The sequence below is a fragment of the Anser anser genome (genome assembly GCF_964211835.1).
Source record: "Anser anser genome assembly, chromosome: 3".
NCBI classification, from domain to species: domain Eukaryota; kingdom Metazoa; phylum Chordata; class Aves; order Anseriformes; family Anatidae; genus Anser; species Anser anser.
Window position 1 is genome coordinate 76,748,234 of NC_139722.1, and position 23,699 is coordinate 76,771,932.

General features: G+C 46.8%; 1 protein-coding gene across 4 annotated transcripts in view; it reads right to left on the reverse strand.

Moving 5' to 3' along the window:
• FRMD1 (FERM domain containing 1) overlaps window positions 1-21,232 on the reverse strand; it is a 39,675-nt gene extending 18,443 nt beyond the window's left edge. Inside the window, exons 1-3 of one of the 4 annotated variants that reach the window (XM_083830033.1) lie at window positions 21,080-21,232; window positions 13,772-13,933; window positions 8,539-8,629 (exon numbers count right to left, since the gene is read on the reverse strand). In XM_083830033.1, the coding sequence (XP_083686159.1) occupies window positions 8,539-8,629; window positions 13,772-13,867 (187 nt within the window). In that variant the 5' untranslated portion in view covers window positions 13,868-13,933; window positions 21,080-21,232. Of the gene's footprint in view, window positions 1-8,538; window positions 8,630-11,242; window positions 13,747-13,771; window positions 13,934-19,957; window positions 20,192-20,215; window positions 20,241-21,079 lie in introns of those variants that run through there. The other 3 variants (XM_083830034.1, XM_083830035.1, XM_083830036.1) reach the window with 3 other exon arrangements.
• Between the last annotated feature and the right edge of the window lie 2,467 nt (window positions 21,233-23,699).

The following is a 23,699-nucleotide window of genomic DNA, read 5'->3' on the forward strand; positions in this document are numbered from 1 at the left end:
TGAAAGGAGCAGGAAAAAAGAAGTGGGGAGGAAGAAAAATAATAAATTTAATAAAACACCCTTCTGCTCCTGAAGGCCAGCCCTGACTTCCAGGCTTTGGTTTTCTGATGTCAAACAAAAAGGAGGACCACGAGAGGTGAATTTTCCCCAATGGAAGTTTAGAGCCAAATGAGGGCCTGCACTTGCACCTATATTGCCAATGCAGGACCGGCACCAGACAGCATTGCAGCAGGTATCGATGTATATGATATACATATTGATATATATATATGATCTATATATATCTGAGCTACACCACAGCCATCTGATATATATATAGATATTGATATATATATCTGAGCTACACCACAGCCATCTGATATATATATAGATATTGATATATATATATCTGAGCTACACCACAGCCATCTGATATATATATATATATAGATAGATAGATAGATATATCTGAGCTACACCACAGCCATCTTCCCAGAACATTCAAGATCCTTACAGATCAGCACCAAATACTTCTCTTTTGCAATATTAAAAAAAAAATAAAAATCACACAAACACAACCAAAACAACCCCTATCACCATCTCCTTCAGCTCCCTCCTCAGAAGGAAGAATCCAGACCTGGTGCTGGCCAGAACTGGTCAACAGCCGCATTAATAGGAAGGTTTGTGTCAAGTACTAGCAACATGGGACACAAAGAGGACAATCCCAAAAGAGTCATGTTTCCCTCTGCCTCGTACCTATTACTGCTGTAATTTTAACATAATTATGTTTCTATTTACTTCTTTGCTTGATGTGTCACGTATGCATACAACACCGTACTTAACAGCACTGTTAAAACCGCTGGACAGAAATGCCAAAGGTTTTAGTGGTGAGAGTTAGTGCTACAGCACAGCAGGCGATACCGGAGTTCTCTGCAATTTTGAGATGGAGAGGAAGATGATTGAGCATTACAAAGACTGCACCTTGTACCTGCCTCTTCACTTATGCGTGCATGATATGGGGCCTCTGGGAGGTGTATACTCGCCCCAGCCACCCCTGTTTCTAAGTCTATTAAGATCAGGTACTGCTGCCTTGAAAAGGTTCCTAATAGTCCTAGCCAATCCCACCCCAGTAGAGACTTTTGTTACCTGTTCCCCACAGCCCCTGCTCATCTGTCTTATTAATTAGGTTAGAGAGACAACCCCAAGAGGGCCCAGCCACCAAGCAGGAGAACTTCGGGTCACCAGCAGGGTTACCCAGAGGCACGCACAAGCCCCTGGAAGAGGCCAGGCTGAAGGAGGACACCCCATGCACGAACCAGCTCTCCCTGGTGGTCCCACTCCTCCCCAGCCCAGCCCAGCACCCTCCCGCTCCTCCCTCCCTGCAAGAATGCGGCGCCGCATTCCTGCTTTAATGAAGTTAATATTGCTGGAATGCCAACCTGCGGGGTAAGCCTCCCTCTACAAAAACAGAGAGGCATTTCCCTCCCCAGCACTATGCGGGTTGCGGGGTTTTTCCTTACACTGGATCGCTGGTGAAACCCAGAGGTCTTTGATGCTGAAACTGGCTGTGGCTTGAAAAAGAGCTTCTCTAAAAGAGAAGGGACCCTGTAGATGTGCACAGATGGTCGCCCTTCTAGGGCAGAGCTTGTCCGACCCATGGATCCAACCAGGGCCAGATGCTCAGCAGGTACAAAGCATCCTTGCTTCACTGGCCTTAGCTGAATGGCAGCCACCGCAGAGGCTGGCTCTGAAGCACACGTACAATCATGCAGACATCCACCAGCATCTACCAGTGCCGCATCCGTCGCTCTCGTCTCTGGCAGTGAGCTTAAAAACATCACACCAGCTTCTCTTAAGAGGCTTGCAGCAATGCAACTTACACATTTCTCTCCAATTCAGCTTTCAAGCACCCCCAAATGAAATGGAAAATTCGTGCCGTAACAATCTCTCTCCAAATTAAGCAGGCACCAGAAATGCAAACGTTCAAGTGCTCCTACTCTGCAAAATTAGCATATTTACATACTTAAGCAAATACCAGACATAAATTGTTGTAAATAAATAAAAATAAACACAAAATTAATGGGCCAGATCTCCAATCAGTATAAAGTGACAGTTTCAGTACGTTATGCAGATGTACAACAGGCATCATTCATTCACACTGCAGGGAAAACAGGAATAGAAGATTTTGACTGTAGTACATGGTCAAATCAATTCTGAGCCACCATTACTTTAAAATGCTTTATTTCATATTGACCAGAGCCTCTTTTTGTTCGTTTTGTTTTTAAATGAAGGCTAAGTTCCCAAGTAAGGGTGAATGCCAGTTATCTGTTGTCCTCATGGGCCCGTTTTGGGCTAGGAGCACGGAGACATTCCAGAGGTAGGTCATACAGCCATCCTACCAAGAGGGAGAGCTCAGGCCCGCTTGGCGGCCAGGAATGTCCCACTAATATTTAAGTAATGTACCCATTTATTGTCTGTGTCCCTACTACCAGGAAGTGGCAGTTCTTTACTTCAGGACAAACTATTAAACCTAGAGTAAAGTTTTCTTCAGGCAAGCTGTGCTTGAAGTCTATAGAAACTGGACTTTTGCTTAAGTAAAATCTAAATAAGGGTCTCATGATATGACCTTCAGTGACTTTTACTGACTTCATTTTAATAAAATCAGCTGTGACCTGGATCACCACTCATTTGCTCACAATTCTGCTTTGTTCATAACGAGGGCCTTCCAGGTTACAAAGTGAGTACTGTAGAAATTATAGATGGTTAAAGTGTGCCAGAGGAGATCACTGAATTAGTGAGGTAAGGGAAAACAAATAAAAAATCTAGCTGGATTAAAGGAAATCAGGCACACTTAAATGATGCATTTAGAGATTGTTTTTCTTCTTTTACACCATACATATGATGATGAAGTTTAGAAACACAATTTTAGTTCCAGGAAGTACCATGAATATACTAAAATGTATAGTTTCTCAAACATATTGTTCTGTGCCAGCCTTTATGTATGTAGCGTACAGACTGAAGTCGAGAGGGTTGTTCTCAAAATAACACACGTGCTTATATACATTGTTTGAAGTTGAACTACAAACGGAAAATAGCCTCTCTGAAACACCCTTCCCTGTCCCACCCTGAAACTTGTATCCTTCTTACCTGGTGGCAATTAAGTGTTAGCATGTTCCTGCTGTAGTGTTTGCTGTAGACCTCCCCCAAACATTAAGGTCATAAACAGTAAATTGAATGTTAATTAAATGACTGGAAATGAGGAATGCACTATTTTGGAGTAAGGTTCTCTGATGTAAGCAGCACTGCACATCTTCTCTTATTTAGCTCTTGTTTGAACAAAATAAGGTATTTTTTACAATGCATATAAAGCAGGGAATTCACAGAACACTTAGGAAATTGTTCTAAAGGCTAAACAATACTGCTGTTAAGTAAGTGTTTTATTTCTCGTTTTAATTGTCTAGCTTTGCTTAACAGCTTTTTGATCTTATTATATCTTTATCTACTAAAATGAAGAGTACTTTATCACCAAACACACCATCCTATATGTAGAAATTAAAACTCCAAAATAAGTTCTTACATAGTTCCCTGAAGGCAAAAATAAAATCACATCACATGTGAAACCCAGCAAAGTTTTAACATCCTACTGTGGAGATATCCAAACCCGCCTGGATGTGATCCTGTGCAATGTGCTCTAGGTGACCCTCCTTGGCATGGGGTTGGACTAGATGATCTTCAGACGTCCCCTCCAATCTCAACCCTCCTGTGATTCTCTGATTAAGTCCCTTGGTTGAATCAAGTGCATTTTAATATTATAAATATTTAGACAGTCCAGGAGATTAGGATTCAAATAAAATCTGAATTAGTGCAAAGCCAAGCTTCCACAAAGAAAGCATTTCCTGCCTTAAAGGAAGGTGGGAGGAGAACAGTCCTTGGCTATAGCACTTAATTTCCCCCAGATGCTGCAAGAAGCCTCATGGCAACTCCATTGCTCCCTTGAAAGGGAACAGATAGAGGGATGGGGAGAGTTGGTAGTGGGAAAGATGGTTAGAAAAGAGCTGAGGTAAACAAACAAAAACACATGAAGCAAAAAGACCTCACAGCACACGCCACAGATCTCACGTAACTTGTGAACTTCCCTGAATACCAGAATGTGGATTTTTTATTATTATTATTTTTTATTGAAGAAAAGAGGGCCATGTACTCCTTTTGACAGTAGAGCTCTGCAAGCTTTCAAGTTCTGGTGGCCTGGGAATGTCAGTGCCCATATGGCATCTGCTCCTACCACCTCTGCAGAACTTCTCAATGTTTGTCATCTTTCACACCAACAGGAAGAAACCTTGTCCACTTTTCAATGCCTGTTTGATTAGTAGAATAACTTGGTTTGGGATGACCTTGCATTTTTGGTTTTAGCTGGCAAGTACACGGACACCAAGAGAAGAAGGGAAGAGTCACAACAGAGGCTTGGAACAAAGCAAGGGAGGTAGCTGTGGTCGCTTACCTGAGACGGACAGAAGAATAAGAGGAAGCAATATCAAGAAGCCCAGGATAGTGTGGCTGTTAGGAACTGCTGAGATCTGAAGACTGAGACAGTGGCCCAGTCATTCCTGACGAAAGGCAAGTTCTGCAGGAATTTTATGTTGGCATCTTACAGCTAGCAACAAAGCATGTCCAGGCAACGCTCTCTGGACTTTTGGCAGCATCACAGGTGAGTCTTGTGCACAAGAAGAGCTGCAGAACCATACCCAGCACTCCTCACCCAGGAGCAAACAAACCACTTGCAATCCTCAGACAGGAGAGCACCGTGCTGGATGAGGTATCGATGGATGGAGGAGAAATAACTGCCACCAGCTGTAGGCAAGAGAATGCCTTCCCAGGAAAAAGACTATGGAAGCACTTCCAGGGAGCATTATATAAATTTTTGAAGACCTGAACACCTACATTTCCCCCTAGGTGGCATGTTTCTGCACACATTTACAAGCAACTCGTTTGAGATATTGAAGTAATCATTATCAGCTGTATCTTATTCAGTTAGGGAATAGAACAATTCATAAAGGGAATACAACTATCCCAGCAGATATTTGAGGGAAGAATGGCAGAAGCAGGGATGGTGGGGAAGGACTGGGCTGCAGAAATCAGTTGAGAGTACTTTGGAGAACTTCTGTTGTCATCTGCCTTCTTAAGAGGCATCTTGGTACACCAGATACCCACATAATATAACACAACAGCAGATTTTGTCAATGAACTTCATTACTGGAGGGTACACAGAAGCAGGAGAGGTAACTGGAGTCAGAGAAGTCCTGATAGAGTTAACCACCAAGCTCCTTGCTAAGCACACAAGCAGCGAGGACTGCGAGGCATGCCTCCCCAGGTCTGGCAAAGCCAGAGCTGTAATAACTGAAGGATGATCCCTGAGGCAAGGGAGCTGAAGCAAAGGGATTTGGTTTTGTTTGAAGCCAGCCTGACAAACTGGTACGAGCACAGGGATAGACACAGCGGCAGGGTGCAGGAGCTGAGTGCTTGCTCCTTCCCAGTCGAAGACTTCTATCTGCTTGGGTCAAGCAAGGTCTGCTCCTAAGAGAAGCCCAAGATTTAGGATTGCAGTGATTCAGGTTATAACAACAAAGGAGACACTGGCTGTTCTTCGTCTGCTGACAATCAGTTTTGTTTCGGAAGATTGAATTGTGGTGCTGCAAACACCTTCTGATAACAGGAGGGAAAATTCCTGCAGGGCAATGAGATAAGATTGACCCTGCAGGAGGAGCTGCAATACAAGACCCAGCTGCTGAAGCCTATGGAGCCAGCATGAACCCTGAATGGACTGCAGGGTCTTCCACTGAGAAAAATACCAAAAAAAAAAGCAGCAGAACACAAGGTATGGCCTGCTTGATGATCTGTGGCAAAACTAGAAGAGCAACATGTCCCAGGCTTCATGCCAGTGTGGCTTCCCAGTAACACATGCTCATGAACATAATTTTCAGAGGAATAAAACTCTTCTTACAGATGGAAGTGTTTTTCTCCCCTTTACAGCTTGCTGAATTGCTTTTCATCTTGAGAATAAAAAAAAGCACAAGAGCAAACGAAGTGAAAAACCCCGTCCCTCACTATTACTGTTGCCTTAAATCCTGACGCTTGCCCTCAGCATTTTTAACAGTCACAAGTGAAGGAGAGCCTCCCCTTCGTATCCTTTAAGCAAGGAATGCTGGAAGACATGCTCCAAGACCTAGAGTTTAGATCTCACAGTACTTACGGCTTGCAGTTTTCACAGTGCTTAGCGGTGCTATTTTCGTTTTTGCCACACTTGGGGATTAAACTTCTGTTTATGATTTAGGAGGCCAACCTCTCCCCTCACACGCATACTACAGGCCCAACCGAGCATTAGCGTACCCGTACAACATCTACAGGTCAAATGGGCTCCTAATCCAGATAATCCACAACGGGTGATTGGTTACAGTTCTGGAGAAATCCCTTAATTTTCATTCTCTTGCCTCTGCTGACAGTCAGGGTTTTGTTGACAAATTAGCAGCAAGGGAACAGATGCAGGTGGATCAGAATACCTTGTTCTGCATGCGGCAGTATCAATCAGGCTGCCAAAAACAGACACTAGGAAGGTGTGAAACGTGCCCTTATTAAAACAGGGCAGTAGTTTCTTTAAAATGGCATTTTAGAGCTGCACTGGCAGCAACAGACATTGTCACCAGTCTGTTGGTCAGAACACAGGGGAGGGGGTGGAATCAAGTTGGGGAAAGGAAAACAAAAGAGTTCCTTTGCTACAGCTCTAAGTAATAAGCCTGGAGCTACTTAAATAAGTGATTAAAAAAAAAAAAAAAAAACTCTCCCACAAGACTCCAGTCGGCCAGTTACTAGACTTCTGTGGACTGAAGGCAGGTAGCAGAGGTGAGCAGTAGCAAACAGACCACGGTTGCTCTCTCTCTCAACAGTGGGCTGCAGCTTTCCAGGTGGCTGTGGCCATTCAGACTGAGAAACTCACTGCTGATACTTCTCTCCCTCCTGTTGTCTGGCCTCAAAAAGCCAGACAACAGTTTTTTAAACAAAGGAACAAACAAACAATTCTACTCCTCATCCAAAATCTTGACACCTGCTGGGGTGGAGGAGATGCCAGGGTTAGCACACAGAGCCTTCAATCAAACAGCTTTACTAACTGAACTACATCAAACAGGAGTGAGGAATAGACAAGAAAACAAAAAGGGAGAGGTCAGTTCAGGCTACAGGGCTCCTGTAACCCTTTCCCTTGTCATTTTGCTAAGAGCATTGGGAAGAATTAGCTCCCCTGAAAAAGAAGGGTGTTTTTCAGAAGCAAGAAAGATTGTCTATGTTTAAAGCTATAGGCAATATTCTCTTGAGTGCTACACAGGGCTGCCTGGAAGGCAGGGGGACTCACAGGAACACAGTCGGTTTGTGAAAAAAAGGCTAAGAGCATTCAGGTCTTCCTTACTGGAAGAGGAATAAAAATTGCACTGGTTTAAATCCACAGATAAATTTGTCACCTACTGGTTTAGTTATGTAGATGGAGTCTCTTGGAGACTCTCCAAACCTTATGGAGATAAACAGCTTACTCCTATCTTAGCTTCAGTGCTATGCTCAAAAAAAAAAAAAAAAAGAGTTGTTAGAGAAAGAACAAAGGAAAACGAGACAAGTAAACTCGAAAAAGTTTTCTCCCATGTACTCATAAGCAGGCAAAAGAAACCTCATTTAGAAGGACTCAAAGAGTTATTCCCATTTCACTAATAGCATCTAGAGATGCAGTAGTAAATACTGAAACACTTGAGAAAAAATCTGGGGGGAAGAGAAGTCCATTCCATGAAGACCGTTCACATTTTGGAAATGTGGGAAGTCAGAATAAGGAGGACAACAGACCCATTACTATTTTCTAGGACGTCTGGGGGTGGGGAGGAGCTGATAAACACACCAGTCTTGAAACGTAATACCTCCTATCGGTTTGCTCCTTTATGGCTTCATCTTACACCATCCCCTGGTCAATACAAGACATAGGACCAAGCAGATTAGACTTCAACTCATGGACTAACATATTTCATATTTCCCACGATATTTCAAATACACAATCCCTCCACAATCCCTCCCCTCCATGCAATCAGTACCCTCAAACCATTCAAGTTTCCTCCCCCTATTCTTTGCACATTCTTTGCGTGTGGCTTCAGAAGAGAAGTAACACTTTCAGCCCCGAAGTCCCTTTAAAATTCACCTCCTGCTCAACTACTGACAGTTTTGAATTCAAACAGTGACAAACATGTTGGCTAGCAACTTAGCTACAGGAGAGAAAGAAAACCCCACAAAGAGGTAGCACAGAAGAACAAAGGAGGAGAACAAAAGGGCCCCCTTCTCCCAATTTGTCTGCCCGCATACCAAAGATCAAAAGAGTGCCGAGAAGCCTGCCCGTAATCTACATACTTTGTGACCTTATTACAATCGAATTCCCCGCAGGCACGGCCAGCGTGTGTATATGCACACACTGTAAATACACACAAGCGGGCCCTGTGGAAGTTTGCCAAGTCATTTGCTCTGTGCATTGAGTTTGCTTACTTTTAACAATGCTGAGGCCAAAGAAGTGAGGCTCTTTAATCTTCACTAAATCACAAACTTGCTGAAAGAGCTCCTGTCCAGTGGCTTTGACCTGAAAGAAATAACCAATCCAGCGTTACAGATGGCTCACACACCTGGATGGACCAATTCTCCTTCCTTACATTGGCCAACAAGTTTTTGGGTACCATAGCAGAAGAACCCCCACAGAACAAGATTTGTTTTCAATATTACTTTTATCACAGGATAATTACCAATGTGTTATTCTCATTCCTTTATACTGCAAAGTGGATCAGCCCTGTAAGACATGAATTAAAGTTTCCTATTTATTATCAGTTTTGTATAAGGAGACCTTGGACCACTTCTGAGGCACTAGTTTTGTGCAGTTATCTACCAGGCAGCTTGCAGGTGCTCCCACAGAAAGCATGTTTCTAATCAGAGGAATGAAAACACTGCTCTCTTGTAGAAATATTTTTTCAGCGGTTAAGAGAAACAAAAAAACTTTCATTCAGGAGAACTAAAAAACAAAAACACATAGACAAACCCAAGACTACATTTCTACACAGCAGAAATACCTTGTGGGGTACCGATGAGGTTGCTCTGTACCCCACCCACAACGTCCCCTGCTGCCTTCTGGTCACGCAGCAATTAACATCTTCATTTGCAGAAGCTGTCACCATTAAAGATCCGTGGCTCTACGGCACAGCTACTGAATGCCCCTTCCTATCAGGGCTGCTGGGAGCACAAGCTCCCGCAGCAGGGAGGTGATGCAGGCCACCTGCATGCACAGGCCTGGCTGTGTACAGCCACTGGAAGACGCCCCCGTTGCGTGTCCTCCCACCTACAGCCTTGTTTCCCCTTGCCCCATCGTATCACTTCAGGAGCGCAGCCCAGACTAACAAAATCCCCCAAAATCTCCAACCCTCAGAGGCGTGGGGGAAGAAGTTTTGCTGCAGAGCAGCTGCAGAGAGCAAAACAGCGCAGAGGCAGACAACCCGAGTGCAGCCCAGGCTGCAGCGGGGTGAGCCACGACCTCTGAATTTTGCTGTGCTGCTGCTGGACAATGCTGAGCAGCAGGAGCTGCCTTCCTCAGGTAGGAAGGTACCTTCACAGCAGCAAAAAAAACAGGGCAGAATCTGATTTCTCAACTCGCCTGAAATGTAATCACCAGCACTGCCACCATAATTCGTCAAGCCCTTTTAAGGCTGGCAGGCCATGCTCCCCACAAACAGGCTGCACTCTCCTCCCTGCCCCAGGATGTACCATGTCACTAAATATGGACAATGGGAAACTGGAGGTCATTTAAGTACTGTTTTTTTCCTACTTCTTCTTGACAATGCATCACCAGCCACTCACTATTGCTTTACCCAGAGCTTTGAAACCTGCACTACGCCAGCACACACACACACGTGTGCACCCAACGTGTGCTCTGGGAGGGGAGGTGATAATGCACAACTCTGTAAGACCCAAAACCTTAAGGGTACAGTCTCACACCTAGAAGCAGCATTTGCTCAGCCGCCAACAACACGCAGATGTACCTGGCACAGAGATGTACCTCCTTTCTTAAAAAAGCAAGCTCTCTGCATGCTCTCCTGCTTGGGAAGGGCCAAGAGGTGAGCTACCTGTAGCCAGAATGATTGCGTGCATACAGCAGTCACCAGCAGCGCAGGACTATGCAAATCTATATGAACAGCTGTGTTTTGTAAGTGACATGCCTTCACACCTAAGGGAAGGCAGGGAAGAAAAACCTGCTGTAAAATACTTAGTTCTGTGAGACGAACACTGGAACATTTTGTGACACGCATCTCAAGAGCAGCATTTTAATCAGGTTTCTTGCACAGCAGGTATGTGAGCTACCATCTCATCCATTCTCCTTTTGGCACTTTCCTTCTGTATCCAGTTTTACTCCCAATCTTCTGAGCTATGCAATACTGATTACACTTGCAGTCTCGGTTCCCTCCTCCTGCATTCCCCTCTACTCAAAACAACCAACGTTTCCCTTTGCATTTTTTGTTTTTGCAATTCTTTGGCCTTTCCTCCCTTTACATGTGGTTTGTGTGCCAAGCTCCATCCCAAACACGCTGTGAATCATTCCTTCCCCTGACAGGCTTGATACTCAGCTTTGCTCCATGTCAGACTCAGGGCTTCTTTACACATGAAATTTAGTCCAAAGTAAAGATGTGTATGAGGTTACGTGTGCTACTCCAGAGTTATTCTGCATGCAAGTATTCATACATGTTGGTTACCCACCTCTATTTTCTTCATCTATATACTGTAAAACACTATCTCTGCTGCTCACAAAACAACTAGAATATTTCAGACCTATGCCTGCCACCCCCAGCACACTGACCACACCAGACTTCCTCTCCTCGCAAGTTTCTACTCATACTCCCATCTCTCCTCCACCAGCGGGGGTGCTTCGGAGCTGCCTCAGCACTGGTGGGGCAGCTGCTTGCCCTGCTCCTCTCATGATGCAGTCTGACCCCTGCTATTCCAGGTCTCTGTCCTTAATTCAGCTGTTACCACTGAAGAAGAGTTTGAGAAGTGTTATTGAAGCAGTCACAAAAACTAGTTAATATTAGTCAGTGGGTTCAAAATTATCAGAGAAGGCAGAACACAAAGAGAAAGAAAATTGAACAAACTGGATATTGCTCCAGTTCTTATTATAACTGATACACAGTATTTAGAAAACAGCGTTCCTCCTCACCATCTCCTCAAATTAGCCTATACAACCAGCACGGTGGACACTAAAATTAAGACACATCTGATGATGGGGGATCAGACTTTGAAATGGCTCCTACTCTTCTCCCTTCAATGTCGGTATCTGTGGAGTGCATAAAATGAATCCATTTTAAAGAACAGGCTTCTATCTACATGCAACCACATAAAACACATGTAGGAAAACTCTTATCTGGAAGGATGGAATTTATATGAGAGGGGGAGAAAGGAATTATGTGCATAAACCCTTTTCTTATCAGGGAAAGGATCTGTAATTTATTCTGCTGGTAAGATAACGATTCCTACCTACCTCACTGAGCTGCAAGCTGATTTAATATTTGCATTCCACACTGAGGAGGTTAAAAGGCTTTGGAAATCCTAAGTAGTGGCATTATTATTCTAATAAATGCACAGACTATCATCTGTGGTTGTGCTAATTAAATTTTGGTTCTACTAATATTACTAGAAAATTGCCTTGATGTTCCTTTAAAAAGACCTTACCAGCTGTGAAATCTTAATTTTTGTTGTTGTTGTGAAGGGGCGTTGTGGTAAAAACCGAAGCCAAATGAAAAGCTGGATTTGGTGACTTGCCCAGTTGTAAGAGGTTGTGTTTCACTCTCTATGCAACTAGGACACAACTGTGTTTTGAGGACTCATGTTTTGACCCAGACAGCTATTCTCTTTCACACCCAGGCATCTCCACATACGTATTTTCACAACTTTATAGTCGCTGAAGCGAGAAGCAGCAGAAATGATGAAGGAAAACATCTTTAAAAGGTCTATTGATGGATGTGGTGCCGCAGATCCCTCCACAGAAAGGGGAGCAATACTCAAGGACTCTTAGTCTCTCTTAGGGAGGGCAGGTGAGGACAGGAACATGGCACCTTCTCTCCATTCCCACAGAGCCCAATGCAAAAGAACATTTCTTAAGCTTATTAAGCTGCTGCAGCCTGGGGCACTTCACAGACACATTTTGAATATAGGGTATAGTTATAGCCGCCTGCCCAGGTGAGCATGAACAGCAAGCTCTTGCAGGAGGCAGAGACTGGGGACAAGACCTCTTGACTGGCCATACCCCTGCTGCAGCTGGACAACGGCCCCAAGATCCTGGAGCCTGGGCAACCCTACAGCTATCATATGCCCTTATGGGCCAGATGTGCAACGTGGCACTTAAAGTGCCTGCCAGAGACACATATTGGGGCCAGAACTGGGGGAATGAGACCAGAAAGGGTTCAGGGCATCTCCAGTGCAGCTACTGCTCATCTCATGCCAAGCCAAACCAAACGGCAATGGCATCAGCCCTGCTCACATGCTGCTCTTCTGCATGCAGGTCTGCACCACAACAGAGGCAGGGCAGGCTCTGCTATCTCCCATCTTCAGCCTTGCTGATAAAGGCTATAAAAAGGTGAGATTTAGGGTCAGTCTCAACAGACCTTTACCCCTGGCCTGCACACCTGCCTGCAATAACAATTAAATCATCGTTTTGTGGCTTGCATAAAAGCCAACAGAGTGCTGTCATCTTTGAGGCAGTAGGTGGGCTGGATTTGAACTGATGACCTAGAAGCAAAGAGCCACAGGTTTTGTTGTTAAAGCCTTGTTCTGTCCAGCCCTCATGGCTGTTTCTGTTAGCGATGCCACTTTTAGGCACAGCAGTAGGAAAATTCCTACATGGATTTTGAAGATTAGCACGCATGCTTTCAAAAGCCTTTTTTTCCAACTCAGGTGCTTAAAACAGCGGCTCGCCTCACCTGTCTTCTTCTCCCCTCCCCATCCCAGGGGAAAACAAACACAAAACACAGCGAAAACCTCAGCAGCCCACACGCGAGCGCCTGCACACGCTGGGCTCCGTCACCTGAGCACGAAGCGTGTCTGCCGGCTGGGCTTCCGACAGGGGAAGGAGCAGCCGGCGTTACGCAGGGAGGCCGCGAGCCCGGCGGTGGGCACGGGGCCGTGCGGGGCAGCCAGCCGGCCCGGCTCTGCCAGCGCTCCTCCCGCACACGCGCTCACGCATTCGAAGCGACGATCAAAGAAACGAAAGCGGCTTACCTGTGGTTTTTGTGTGTACAAGTACTTAAAGGAGGGGGGGAAAAAAAAGAACCTCGGTGGCTGTTGACACTGCCGTAGAGTCTTTGAAAGACACCGACAGGCTAGCAAAGCCAGAAGCAGCTGAAAGGCCAGAGCAAACGGTGTATATTAGGTGTGCTCGCTAAGTCATCAGGGCGTTTCAGGTTCAATTTTAAAGACCCTAGATTATCATTTATGGCAAAAACACTTGGTGAGAGCTAAAAAAAGAATAACAGCAGGAAGAGCAGAGGGGACCCCCCACCTCAGAAGCTTTAAGTAACTCCATTCTTTTGCAGCCACTCAAATAAAAAATGGAGTGCAGATTACATCAAACTAGCTAATAGCCTTTGGGCCAGCAGACCAGCACCGGCAGGCTTCGGAGGAACAAGACGAGCTAACGCAACCAGCCCCGGCCCGAAGCGAGGCCTCCCGGCACCCCTGGAGAGCCACTCACCCCCACGGTCAGGCTGAGCTGCTCCCGGTCGGGCAGGAAGACGCAGACGCTGCGGCCCTCGGGCTGCATCCTGCCGGCCAGCAGCGCCCTGCTCATGGCGGGCAGCTCACGGCGGCTCCTCTCCTCCTCGGACGGCCGTCAGGCTCCCTTCATCCCACGCACCTGCCGGGAAGGTGAAAGCGTCAGCTCCATGCTGCCCGAGGACCCTGAGGCTGCAGGCACAGGGTGCTCGCCACAGACCCTGCCGGCGCAGCTCAGTCCCATTGCTGGCCGCAGGCAGTTGTGCTGTGTTGGGAGGCCAAACCCTGGTGGCACCTGCTGCGTGTCCCCACCTCCCGGCTCACCCACTTTACAAGGCCACCGCTGACGTTTCTAATGGCGCTGCGGAGCAAAACGGGCTGAGCCAACCCTCACAGAGCCTGGGAGTCACACAGGGGACCATAAAGCAATCAGGTCTCTTCAGAATAACAAACCCGAAACGAGATGGAGACGTACAGAAGCGATAAGACAGATGACACCACAAGCTGCTCCCGAAAAAGCCCATGAGGGTGAGGGAGCACCACCTTCGTCAGCTGGGAGAACGCCTCCTCGCTGTCACCAAAAGAGGAGGTTTCGGAAAGCTGTCAGGACAGGGGACTTCATCCGAACCATCCTCCCCTCTCCCCAGCCCTGCCCCCTGGGACACCGCTGCCCTCGTACCTGAGCTCATCAACTCCCAGGGCTGAACTGCTGCTTGACAGCCTTTGCTTCCTCCCCACAGCTGAGCCCAAGCGGCACAGCTTGGTGCTCTTCAGTTTCAGACAAAAAGGCAGCAGCCTGGGAGCTGCACAAGCACCTCAGAGCTGAAGCTACGATAATCACAGAAATACGAGAGGGCAATTCAGCTCGCAACCAGGGGCGCAGCAGCCAACATCTCCTCCCTGTTAGGCGAGGTTAGGTGGAGTTCCCCCCAGCTACCTGTTGCCACCTTTCTGCCGGCGGTCGCTGCACAGCCAGCTTAAACGTTGTAGGTTTTCTGTTTTGTTTTTAAATCAAATGCAAGATCTGTAAGAGACCTTCTGCAAGTGTAAAAGCTGCTCCATGCACCTGTTTCCTTGAGCTGACATATACAATGCTTCTTAACAAAGCCATTTTTTTTAATACAAGTTCTTTCTGTCTCGTAGGAGAGGTTCTATATAAGCATACAAAAATTACATTTACTGTATTAACAAAATGAGGGGGAGTTATTAAAGGATCATATTATTACTATTACTTATCATCAAAATTAAACAGGAAATAATTTTTTAAAAAGATTGCTCTAAATTATAAGCACGCAGGAAAGAAACATTTGACTTCGTGGATGGGGACAGGTAAAAGCTTCCAGTCAATGAAATATTAAGAGAAAAATCTCTCATTCATCTTCTCTTACTGATATGATTGTATCGATGATCTCTCCTGCATTTCAGGCTACACACTATTAACAGCTGTATATAAATAACAGACGTCTGCAGAATGACTTGAGCGCGACAGGTCACTGTTATTATTGTCAGCTGATGTCATACGCTCCATAAACTTTATGGATAGCATAAAGATGTCAGAGTATGAGCTCAGGCTTTCCAGCAAAAGGAGGTTTGTTATAATTGTCAAGCCTCCGCACTGTGGCACACGTTCTCACTCACAAGGAGAGAACGCACCCAACAAAGACATTCGTGCAGCCTGTAACAAAAGTCAGAAAAATTAAAAGTAACCGTAATTAACACACACAGATATTTTGCTGTGGATAACTCAGGAAACTGAAGCCCATTTCCTCGCAGCCTCTATTAAAGAAGGCTTCAGGAAAGCTTTTCCTATAGCCTTGCACTTGCTTTGTCCACTTGATTTTTTACAGTAACAACTGTAGCTCATGGGAGACGGGATGTAAGAAAGGACAGGGAGAAGGTGTTTTTCTTTTAATGTTTTAAAACAAATGAGCTCATCAACCCCTCAACAGCAGGTAAGACGTTAAAGAAGCAATGTCCTTAATCTGAAGGGGGAGGTCAAACACAAGCCTAGATCAGCTTTCTCTTCTTCAGAGGTATGCCAGAATGCGATAAAACATAATGAATCATTAACTCGCTAGGATTGCATGTTTACACTTTAAAAAAAAAAAAAGTTGTGAGCCAAGAATAACTGCCCAACGAAAACAAGTGGCCAGAAGGAATGCTCTTACTTAAACATCCACAATTTCAGACTGCCCATATGCCATTCTTTTGTTTACCGCAGATTCCAACCTCTTAACCTCAATTAAACCCTAAAAGCTCCGGCAAATGCACCGCAGATGAATTAATAAAAGCTGAAGTCAATCATCGGCCTCTGGGACACTCTACAGTTTTTTTTTTTGTTGTTTGTATGATTTTGAAATAAAAACATCACTTCAGGTTTTCGCTCCTGGAGAAGTGCATTTTGAGAGGTAATTGCTTGGTCAAAGGCCCTGCAGCCTATCAATGAAACAGTGAAAGACTCTATTTGTGTTCTTCTGGTATCAGTCAGGAGTCTTATTAGTGCCTGGAGTGACAGCCCAGTTTATTTAGCACTGTTTATTTTGATTTGATTTTACCTAAACACACATGTACCAGAGCTTTGGACAATAAGCCTGTCATTAATTTCAAGACTCCTCTGATTAAACAGCTCAAACATGGCCGTAAAAACTAATTAGGAAGAACCCTAATCTTCCCCTCCGCTCTCCGCAGCCCCACAAGCTGCCTCCCAGCAGCAGAGCAGAACCCTAGCATTAGTTTGGTAGAAGCAGGAATTGCTGGAGCTAGCAGCAGCAGCAAGAAATTCAGTCCTCTGGGGAAGGAAAGGATGCAGGAGCTTTCCTGCTTACTCGTTCATTTCCCTCCTTCTGGACTTCCGCGGGTAGGTAAGTTTCAAACCCACCTTTCTCTGTTTTGGGGGAAAGAAAGAGTTACAAAAAGCAGCACTAGCCTCTTCTTTGTGACTTCAGGTCCCCAGGTTGAGCCTGTATGAAAGGACTAGCCCGTGCACTTGAACCGATTTGTGGTTCTGCATGAACCTGTGTTACAAGTACAGCTCCATTTTGCATCAGCCCAAAGCCAACTGTGAATTGGGTCCTAATCCTGATTTCAGCCTCCTGGACTGCCATTACTACACTTGTAGGGGATAAAGCAAATGGATGAAAGAGCAGTGGGCTGCCAACTCAAAGCAGAACAAAATCCTCTCACCAAGAAAAAAAGCATGCGTAATTCTCTATTTCTCTCAAAAACATGCTGGAACGTAAACTGGAAACACACTTTGCAAGGCTTATTACAATAAAACATCTTGGGAAAGCTGGTTTTGCTACAGCTGACAGAAAATGAATATCAAGCATCTTCCTAATGAAACTGGAGCAGACTGGCCCTACAGAGTCCTGTCAAGAACCATCCAGAAATGTTAAGACTCTTCCTAACATTTTCCAGATATTACCCAGGGATGTCTCAGGCTCCTAAGACAACAAGGCTCAGACTGCAGTTTCACAACCAGCTTAGGGAGCTCTACTCAACCCAGCCGTGCAGCAAGACAGACAGACAGCTGCCTGGAAAGAAGCCTGCCTTTGGGCAGCAAGCCACGCTCACTCACAGATCTGGGAGATGCAACTGCAGCAGGCCTTCTGCACCTGCTAGCAACATCGGTTAGATGCAACTACAATCCTCTTGCAGGGACAGGATGCGGGCCCAGCTCCCACCTTTGCATTTTCCAAAGCAGCAGTGGCAGATGCCTCCAAAACTGCAGGGCTGTGGAGTCCGCCCAGGTATGTCCTCACCACATACCTTTTGGGACAGATGGGGAAGTTGCTAAGCATCGGGCTTAGATGCCAACCAACATCCTTTTTCTTTTCTTCCTGTACAAACAGCACTCTCCAACAACACTGAGCTTTAACAATAGAGAGGAAAATGCTTTGTCCTGAGTCCCCATTGCAGGATTAGACACAGCTCTTAGTTAGGCATGACTGCCCACACTCCACCTGCATGCTGCGAAGCTCCCTGCCTCAAGTCGAGCAGTACGAGTGATTGCTAGAGTAAGAAGTGCACTCTTGGGTTTGTAACTCTTCTTCTTTGCACTGCGCCTCCCACACCATAGCCAGAATGCTCGGGAAGAAGGGTTCTCCCCAAATTCCCCACTCCTAACCTGGGACCACGCTGCTATGCTACTTCGTGGGCTGCTCTAGTCCTTCTGCTCAGAGCCAGCTTTCCTACATCCTGATGCTCTGTTCTTTGGAAGCCAAGTGGCACATGTCTGGGGGCACACATCAGACCTTACTACTGCCAGCCAGTCCCCAGGGAGAGGAAGAAGGCTCAGGTGAGGACAGAGCACCAGAGGACGTGCTCCAGCAGCACGTCGAAGTGAGAAGGCTGTGCAGGCAGGACCCTGCAGGGTGGCTGCCATGCTTCCACCTGGCTGTCCCCTGGGATGAAAAAAGCAACTCAGCAGTTTACTCCCCACGAGGACAGCCCAGCGTGAATCATTTGGGTTTAATCCTTCCCTGAAACCAGAACTGAATTCGGGAGTCTTTGAGAGAAACAATAAGCATTACAGCCTCCAGGCAAAAAGGACTAAGCACGTCCAAGTGTGCACCTTCCAGTTTTTGTACACAAAGGTATGCAGCCTTTTAAAATGCATTGTTTTAGCAAATATATGCAAAACTTAGCAATGTACATTTGAAACAGTATTGAAACATCTGCAGCAAGAGCAAGCACCTCCTTCTCAGCATGCCTTTTTCCTGGGAGGACATTCTCCTGACAACATCAGAAAGAGCAATGGATCAACTGATCCTGCCTCATTGATTGGCAACGTAAAAATAGCATTTACCCATCACATCTGACTGCCAATGTGAAGTTTCTTATTACAATGAATTTGTTTATTTCTGCACAGTCCATAACTGGACTCCTTTTACCAATTAAGAGTCACTTGCAGGACTTCCTCAGGCTTCATACATCAAGCACACTAATTAAAGTTTATGAGTGAGTAGCAACTAAGAGAATCAACTGGCTTATGCAAATGCGGAAGCATAGGAAAGAACCAGTGAAATACAGGACAGCACGCAAACCAGCCTCGGTGTCTGTGACACAACATGAAGGCACTGCCAAGTGAGCCCATGCAGAAGTGCACATTTGCATGACCAAGGCAGTATCACATGAGATCTTTCCAAGATTAAGGAAAAATAATTGTTTGAACAGCCATTCAATCACAGCAAGCCCACCTCCACGCAAACACAGGGGCACAACTCTTTCGAGACAGATCCTTGCAGAAAGCTCATTCACGAGCATATGCAGGCAGAGCCAGGAGCGCAGTAAAGAAAGTGTCAGGCACGGTCTGGTGCCTCAGAGTGAAGGAGAACAACAGGAGATACTTTGGGTTGCTCTCCCTGTGTGCTTCTGCCAAGTAGTGAAATCTTTCTTTACTACAGACTGCTCATCCTTTGTACTGATGCGGAACAGGAGAGGCAAAGCACGGGCAGAGAGCTACGGCAAGGGCTTTACAACAAGGAGAGCAGGCTGCTTTCCCTGCTCCTGCAACTGTCAGCGTGTTTAGGAAGTGCAGGGACAGCACCAAGCAGTGAGACCTGATCTCTTTACTGGAGTCTCAGGAGAAAAGCATCTTCTATCATGCTATTTGGAAACAGGTGAGGTCTCAGGACCCAAAAGCCTATCAGCTATTTCTCTAACCAATAGCATACTCCTTTTTCAAGTCTACCAAGGCTATAAAGGTGTTTTGTGTGTCTTTTTTTTTTTCCCCCAAGCAATTTTATTAAACACTTGCTTAACCTATTATTTAAACTCTTGTTTAATCTGTTAAACAGCTGACAGACACTTCTGCAAGACTGCCTGTGCAGAAAATGTTCCACCATGCTCATGTTTTTACATTTGAGCAGGGTAGGGCTGAACTGAACAGACCACTCACCACCCAAGATATTTTTTTTGACAGCTCTGCAAAAGAAGTTCTCACCAAGACCTTATAGCAGTTCTAGAAGTAAACAGACTACGAACTATTTAAAAGAAGACATCATTATAACTTCACAGGCAATACCTGGAATTGCAGGGTGAATAAGAACAGACATGTTTTTAGCAATATATTATGTAAATAGCTCTTGTGAACAGGAATAGCCTTAGTACCAAGTAACAACAAGGTAAAAAAAAAAAAAAAGAGAGAGAGAGAGAGAAAGCTTACTTCTCCAGAGGAAGCAGAAAGCCCTCTGCTCATCTCATGGCACTTGGATCACGATCTAAACACTCAGACCAACTTCAGTCAGTTCCCCATCAGTCTGCTTCCAACTTTTGTCCCACTAAAAAGCGCAGCTGGTCCTAAATCAATACTCCTCTCCGCTCTGAGTACGTGAGATGGAGGGATTTCCAGAAAGGACAGGTAAAACCGCCTGCGGCACAGCTTGCTTCTATTACAAGCGTGAAAACACCGATCTGCCAATACCTGGACAGAATTAACACAAGCAGCGGGGTCTTTACGAGGAGACGCGGCTTCAGAGAGCACACACTACTGCCAGAAGTTACCTGCAGCAAATGGATGGGGAGAACTAAAGTCAAGACCCAAAAAAGAAACGGAATGAGAACGGATTTACAGAGAACAGTCCCTTTTCGTGGCGATGCTGAATTTTGCAAAAAGGGGACAGAGGGATGGGAAAGACAAAGCAAGCGTAAGAAACGGCTTAAAGAAAAGACCTTCCTCCTGCCGTTCTCCAAGCAGCAGCTCCTCCCAGTAACAGGACTTCTTCTGCACCCAGCCCACGGCTTGCCCACGCTCAGCTGCCACCCCCGCTGCCGAGAATCAGGGTGCAGCAGCCCACGGAGAGCCGTCAGCGGGGCGGCCCCGCAGCACAGGAGCTAGCAGCCGCTGCGGCCACGCTGCTCGCCGGCGGGGCGGGACGGAGCGCTGCTGGCGCTTCGAAGCACCATCGGCGGTATTAGATGTACATATGCAGCACAGGCGAAAGCGCGTATATGCTGTGTAGGTAACGTGCACATATGCGATACAGGCAACAGCACGTATATGCGCTATAGGCAACAGCGTATACATGCCGTGTAGGTAGAAGCATGTATATGCAATATAGGCAAGTCTTACCCACACGGCACGGCACAAAGAAAACAAAACTTCTCTACCACCAAAAAAACGATGTGAAGCCGACAAACCCACGCCAACCCCTTTCCGTCGGCTCACTCCAGGGAACAATCGCTACCTCTACTCGCCGCCGCTCACACCCCCGTACCAAAACCAGCCCCGGACCCCGCTCCCCCGCCCCACCCCGGGCCCCTGTGCCGGGCGCTGTGCCCCACTCACCGCGGGACGGCACCGCCGGGAGCCGGGCAGGGCAGGGCCGGGCCGGGCCGAGCCGAGCGGCGCTGCCCCGCCGGGGAGCCGGGTTAGGGGCGGGGCTACCGCGACCGGGGGCGGGGCTACGGGGGAGGGGGCGTGGCCACCCCGCCCCGCCCTGCTCGCCCTGGCCGTGGCGCCCACGTGGCGGGGCGGCCCGCACGCCCACCCGGCGGTTGCGTCAGGGGATTGGCGGAGAGGGGCGGGCAGTGGGCGGGACGCGGCCGCGGTGCCCTCTCTGGTTGGTGGGTGGCGCTGTCAATCCGCGCGCCCCGCCGCGGGCGGTGCTGAGCCTGAGGGAGGCGTTGGGGCCGCGGCGGTTACGCCCCTTAACGCCCGCTGAGGGGAGGGGTGGGGGGGCGCACAGGTGGCAGCCTGCCTCTGCCTCTTCCATGGTGGATTTTAATAACGAGGCTGCACAGGGAGCTCGGGGAACGTCGCGTCACCAGCCCTTTCTCTTCCCGCAGTGGCCTTCTGAGCGAAAATGCTGGTGGCTTCATCTGTTACCCCAGCAGAAGTGGGGGCGCCTCGCTTCATGGCTCAGGGACCGTGGGTCCGAGATGGACGGAGGTGGCCCAGTGACCCATTTTACATCCCCGTGCCCCGTGCTGTGGTTAAGCTGAGGCTGATACAGCCGTCCTTCCAGCGTCTTGACTGTTCTGAGGAGCCTAATGTGCGGTTCCATGGGCCGGTGTAACAGCTCCCCTCTGCACGCACAAAGATGTCCCGGTGTCCCTTCCTCTTACTCCTTCAGCCCTCTGCCTCCTTCTCTCCCTTTCTTCATGGCTACAGCGCCTTCCTTGTGCCAGCTCTGGAGCACTGCAGAGTGCTAAGCTGATCCAACTCACTAAAAGGAGAGAAAATCCCAGCTTTTTGGCTGGAAGGGTACTCTATCATGCTGGTGATTAGATGGCCTCAGGGAGCGATCCCATCAGGCTGGAGTCAGCATCTTTTAATGTCATCACCTACGTCTCCTCACTTGCTTTCCAGCACGGATTTCAGAATTGAATGTAAGGGCAGGGAATCCGTTGCCTAAATTTAGGCTCTGCTGTTGAACTTGTTCTGATATAACCTGCCCAATACAAGGCATGAAGCTTGCAGCAAAGCCAGCACGGCACTCCGGTGCCGGTAGGGCTTTCTGTCAGCTAGCTCAGAACGGGAAATGTGAGCAAACAGCTCTCAACAGTTGCCGCATGCTTCTGGGCTTGGATCAAAGAAAACATTATGCTTGCTTACAAAATCCTAGTTCATCTGTCTGTGACAGGATCCTTTAGTGGGAGCAAAGGACTGCGCCTCGCCTGCTGAGGCAGGGCTGTGCTTCATGGCGTGTCACGTTAACCCACGGTCCTCATCGCTCCCTCGGGGACCACAGGGCTCTCGCAGCTGAGTTTCCTTCCCGCAGAACCTGAGGAGGGCAAGGAAAGCTTAGCTCGGCTGTGACTGCCAGGCTAGCTATGGACAGAACGGAATATGTTAGAATATGTCAGGTATGGGACTATAATTAGAAGTCTAGCAATTATCCTGCATAGCTGGTCCCCTAGGACTGGCAGAATTTTTGTGTCACCCTAGAGAAAACAAGCAGCATTTTGAGAAACATCAGAGCTGCAGGAAAATGGAGATAGCGTTAGCCTGTTTGTTTTTGAAGGAGACATCAAAGTGTTGGAGGAGACTGGAGATATCTGTGTCCCAAGGAGATACCGCTTCGTCTTCTGAACGTGTCGACTCCAGCTCTCCTACCTGCAGTGCAGATAAGCAAGTTCATCCAGCTTGCTCTGTAATGGAGAAGCCAGAGGGGGGATTTGTGGGAGAGTGCTAATAAACCGGTGTCTTCATTCAGAAAGTAGAGCTCCTTTTGTAAATGTGTGTCTCATGCAGAGTCTCACTGAAGTCATAGGGACTCCATGCAAAAGTAAAAGTTTGCATAAGCATATGTCTTTGCTCATGGTCTCGTCTGCACTGCATGTAGATGAAAGGATTTCACAGTGTAAAAGGGAAAGCTGGGGTTTGCCTTCACGGTCATGGAAAAGAATCCCTTTCCTCTTGTTACAATAATCTAAAAAATGCACATAGGAAATAGTTTTGTTACTGCAGTTTATTTTCTAGCTCATGAGCAGCACTGAGGCTCAGGGAGAAACTTGTTTGTAGTGTCTAGAAACAAAGGAGTTTTCACTAATGATCTCTGGGAGCTGAAGCTGGCTTCAAGCTGTTCAAGTCATGAGAGGATGACTCAGAAGTCAGAAATTCGAGGCATTCTTATGTCTAGCATTTAATCAACAGGCAAAGTGTTGGGAAGTAAGCAGAAGAAATCAATGGCAAATCAAAGAAGAATAGGTCAGCTATTCATTAGAGAGAGGATTGATCTCTGGGTTATTAACAGAAAAGAGGGCATGAAATGAATCCTAAAGAAAATTTGAACTAGCAGTGGCTGCAGTGAACTGACGGGGAGCCTTTTAAAAAATTACTTGACTTTCTTGCATGAAAGGCTGCTCCCAGTACTCTGCACCCTCCATTTAAATCAGTCAGGTCCCTGCTGCACGTTATTGAGACTTTCCAAGCATAACACAACTCTTGCAGTGGCAATAATTAT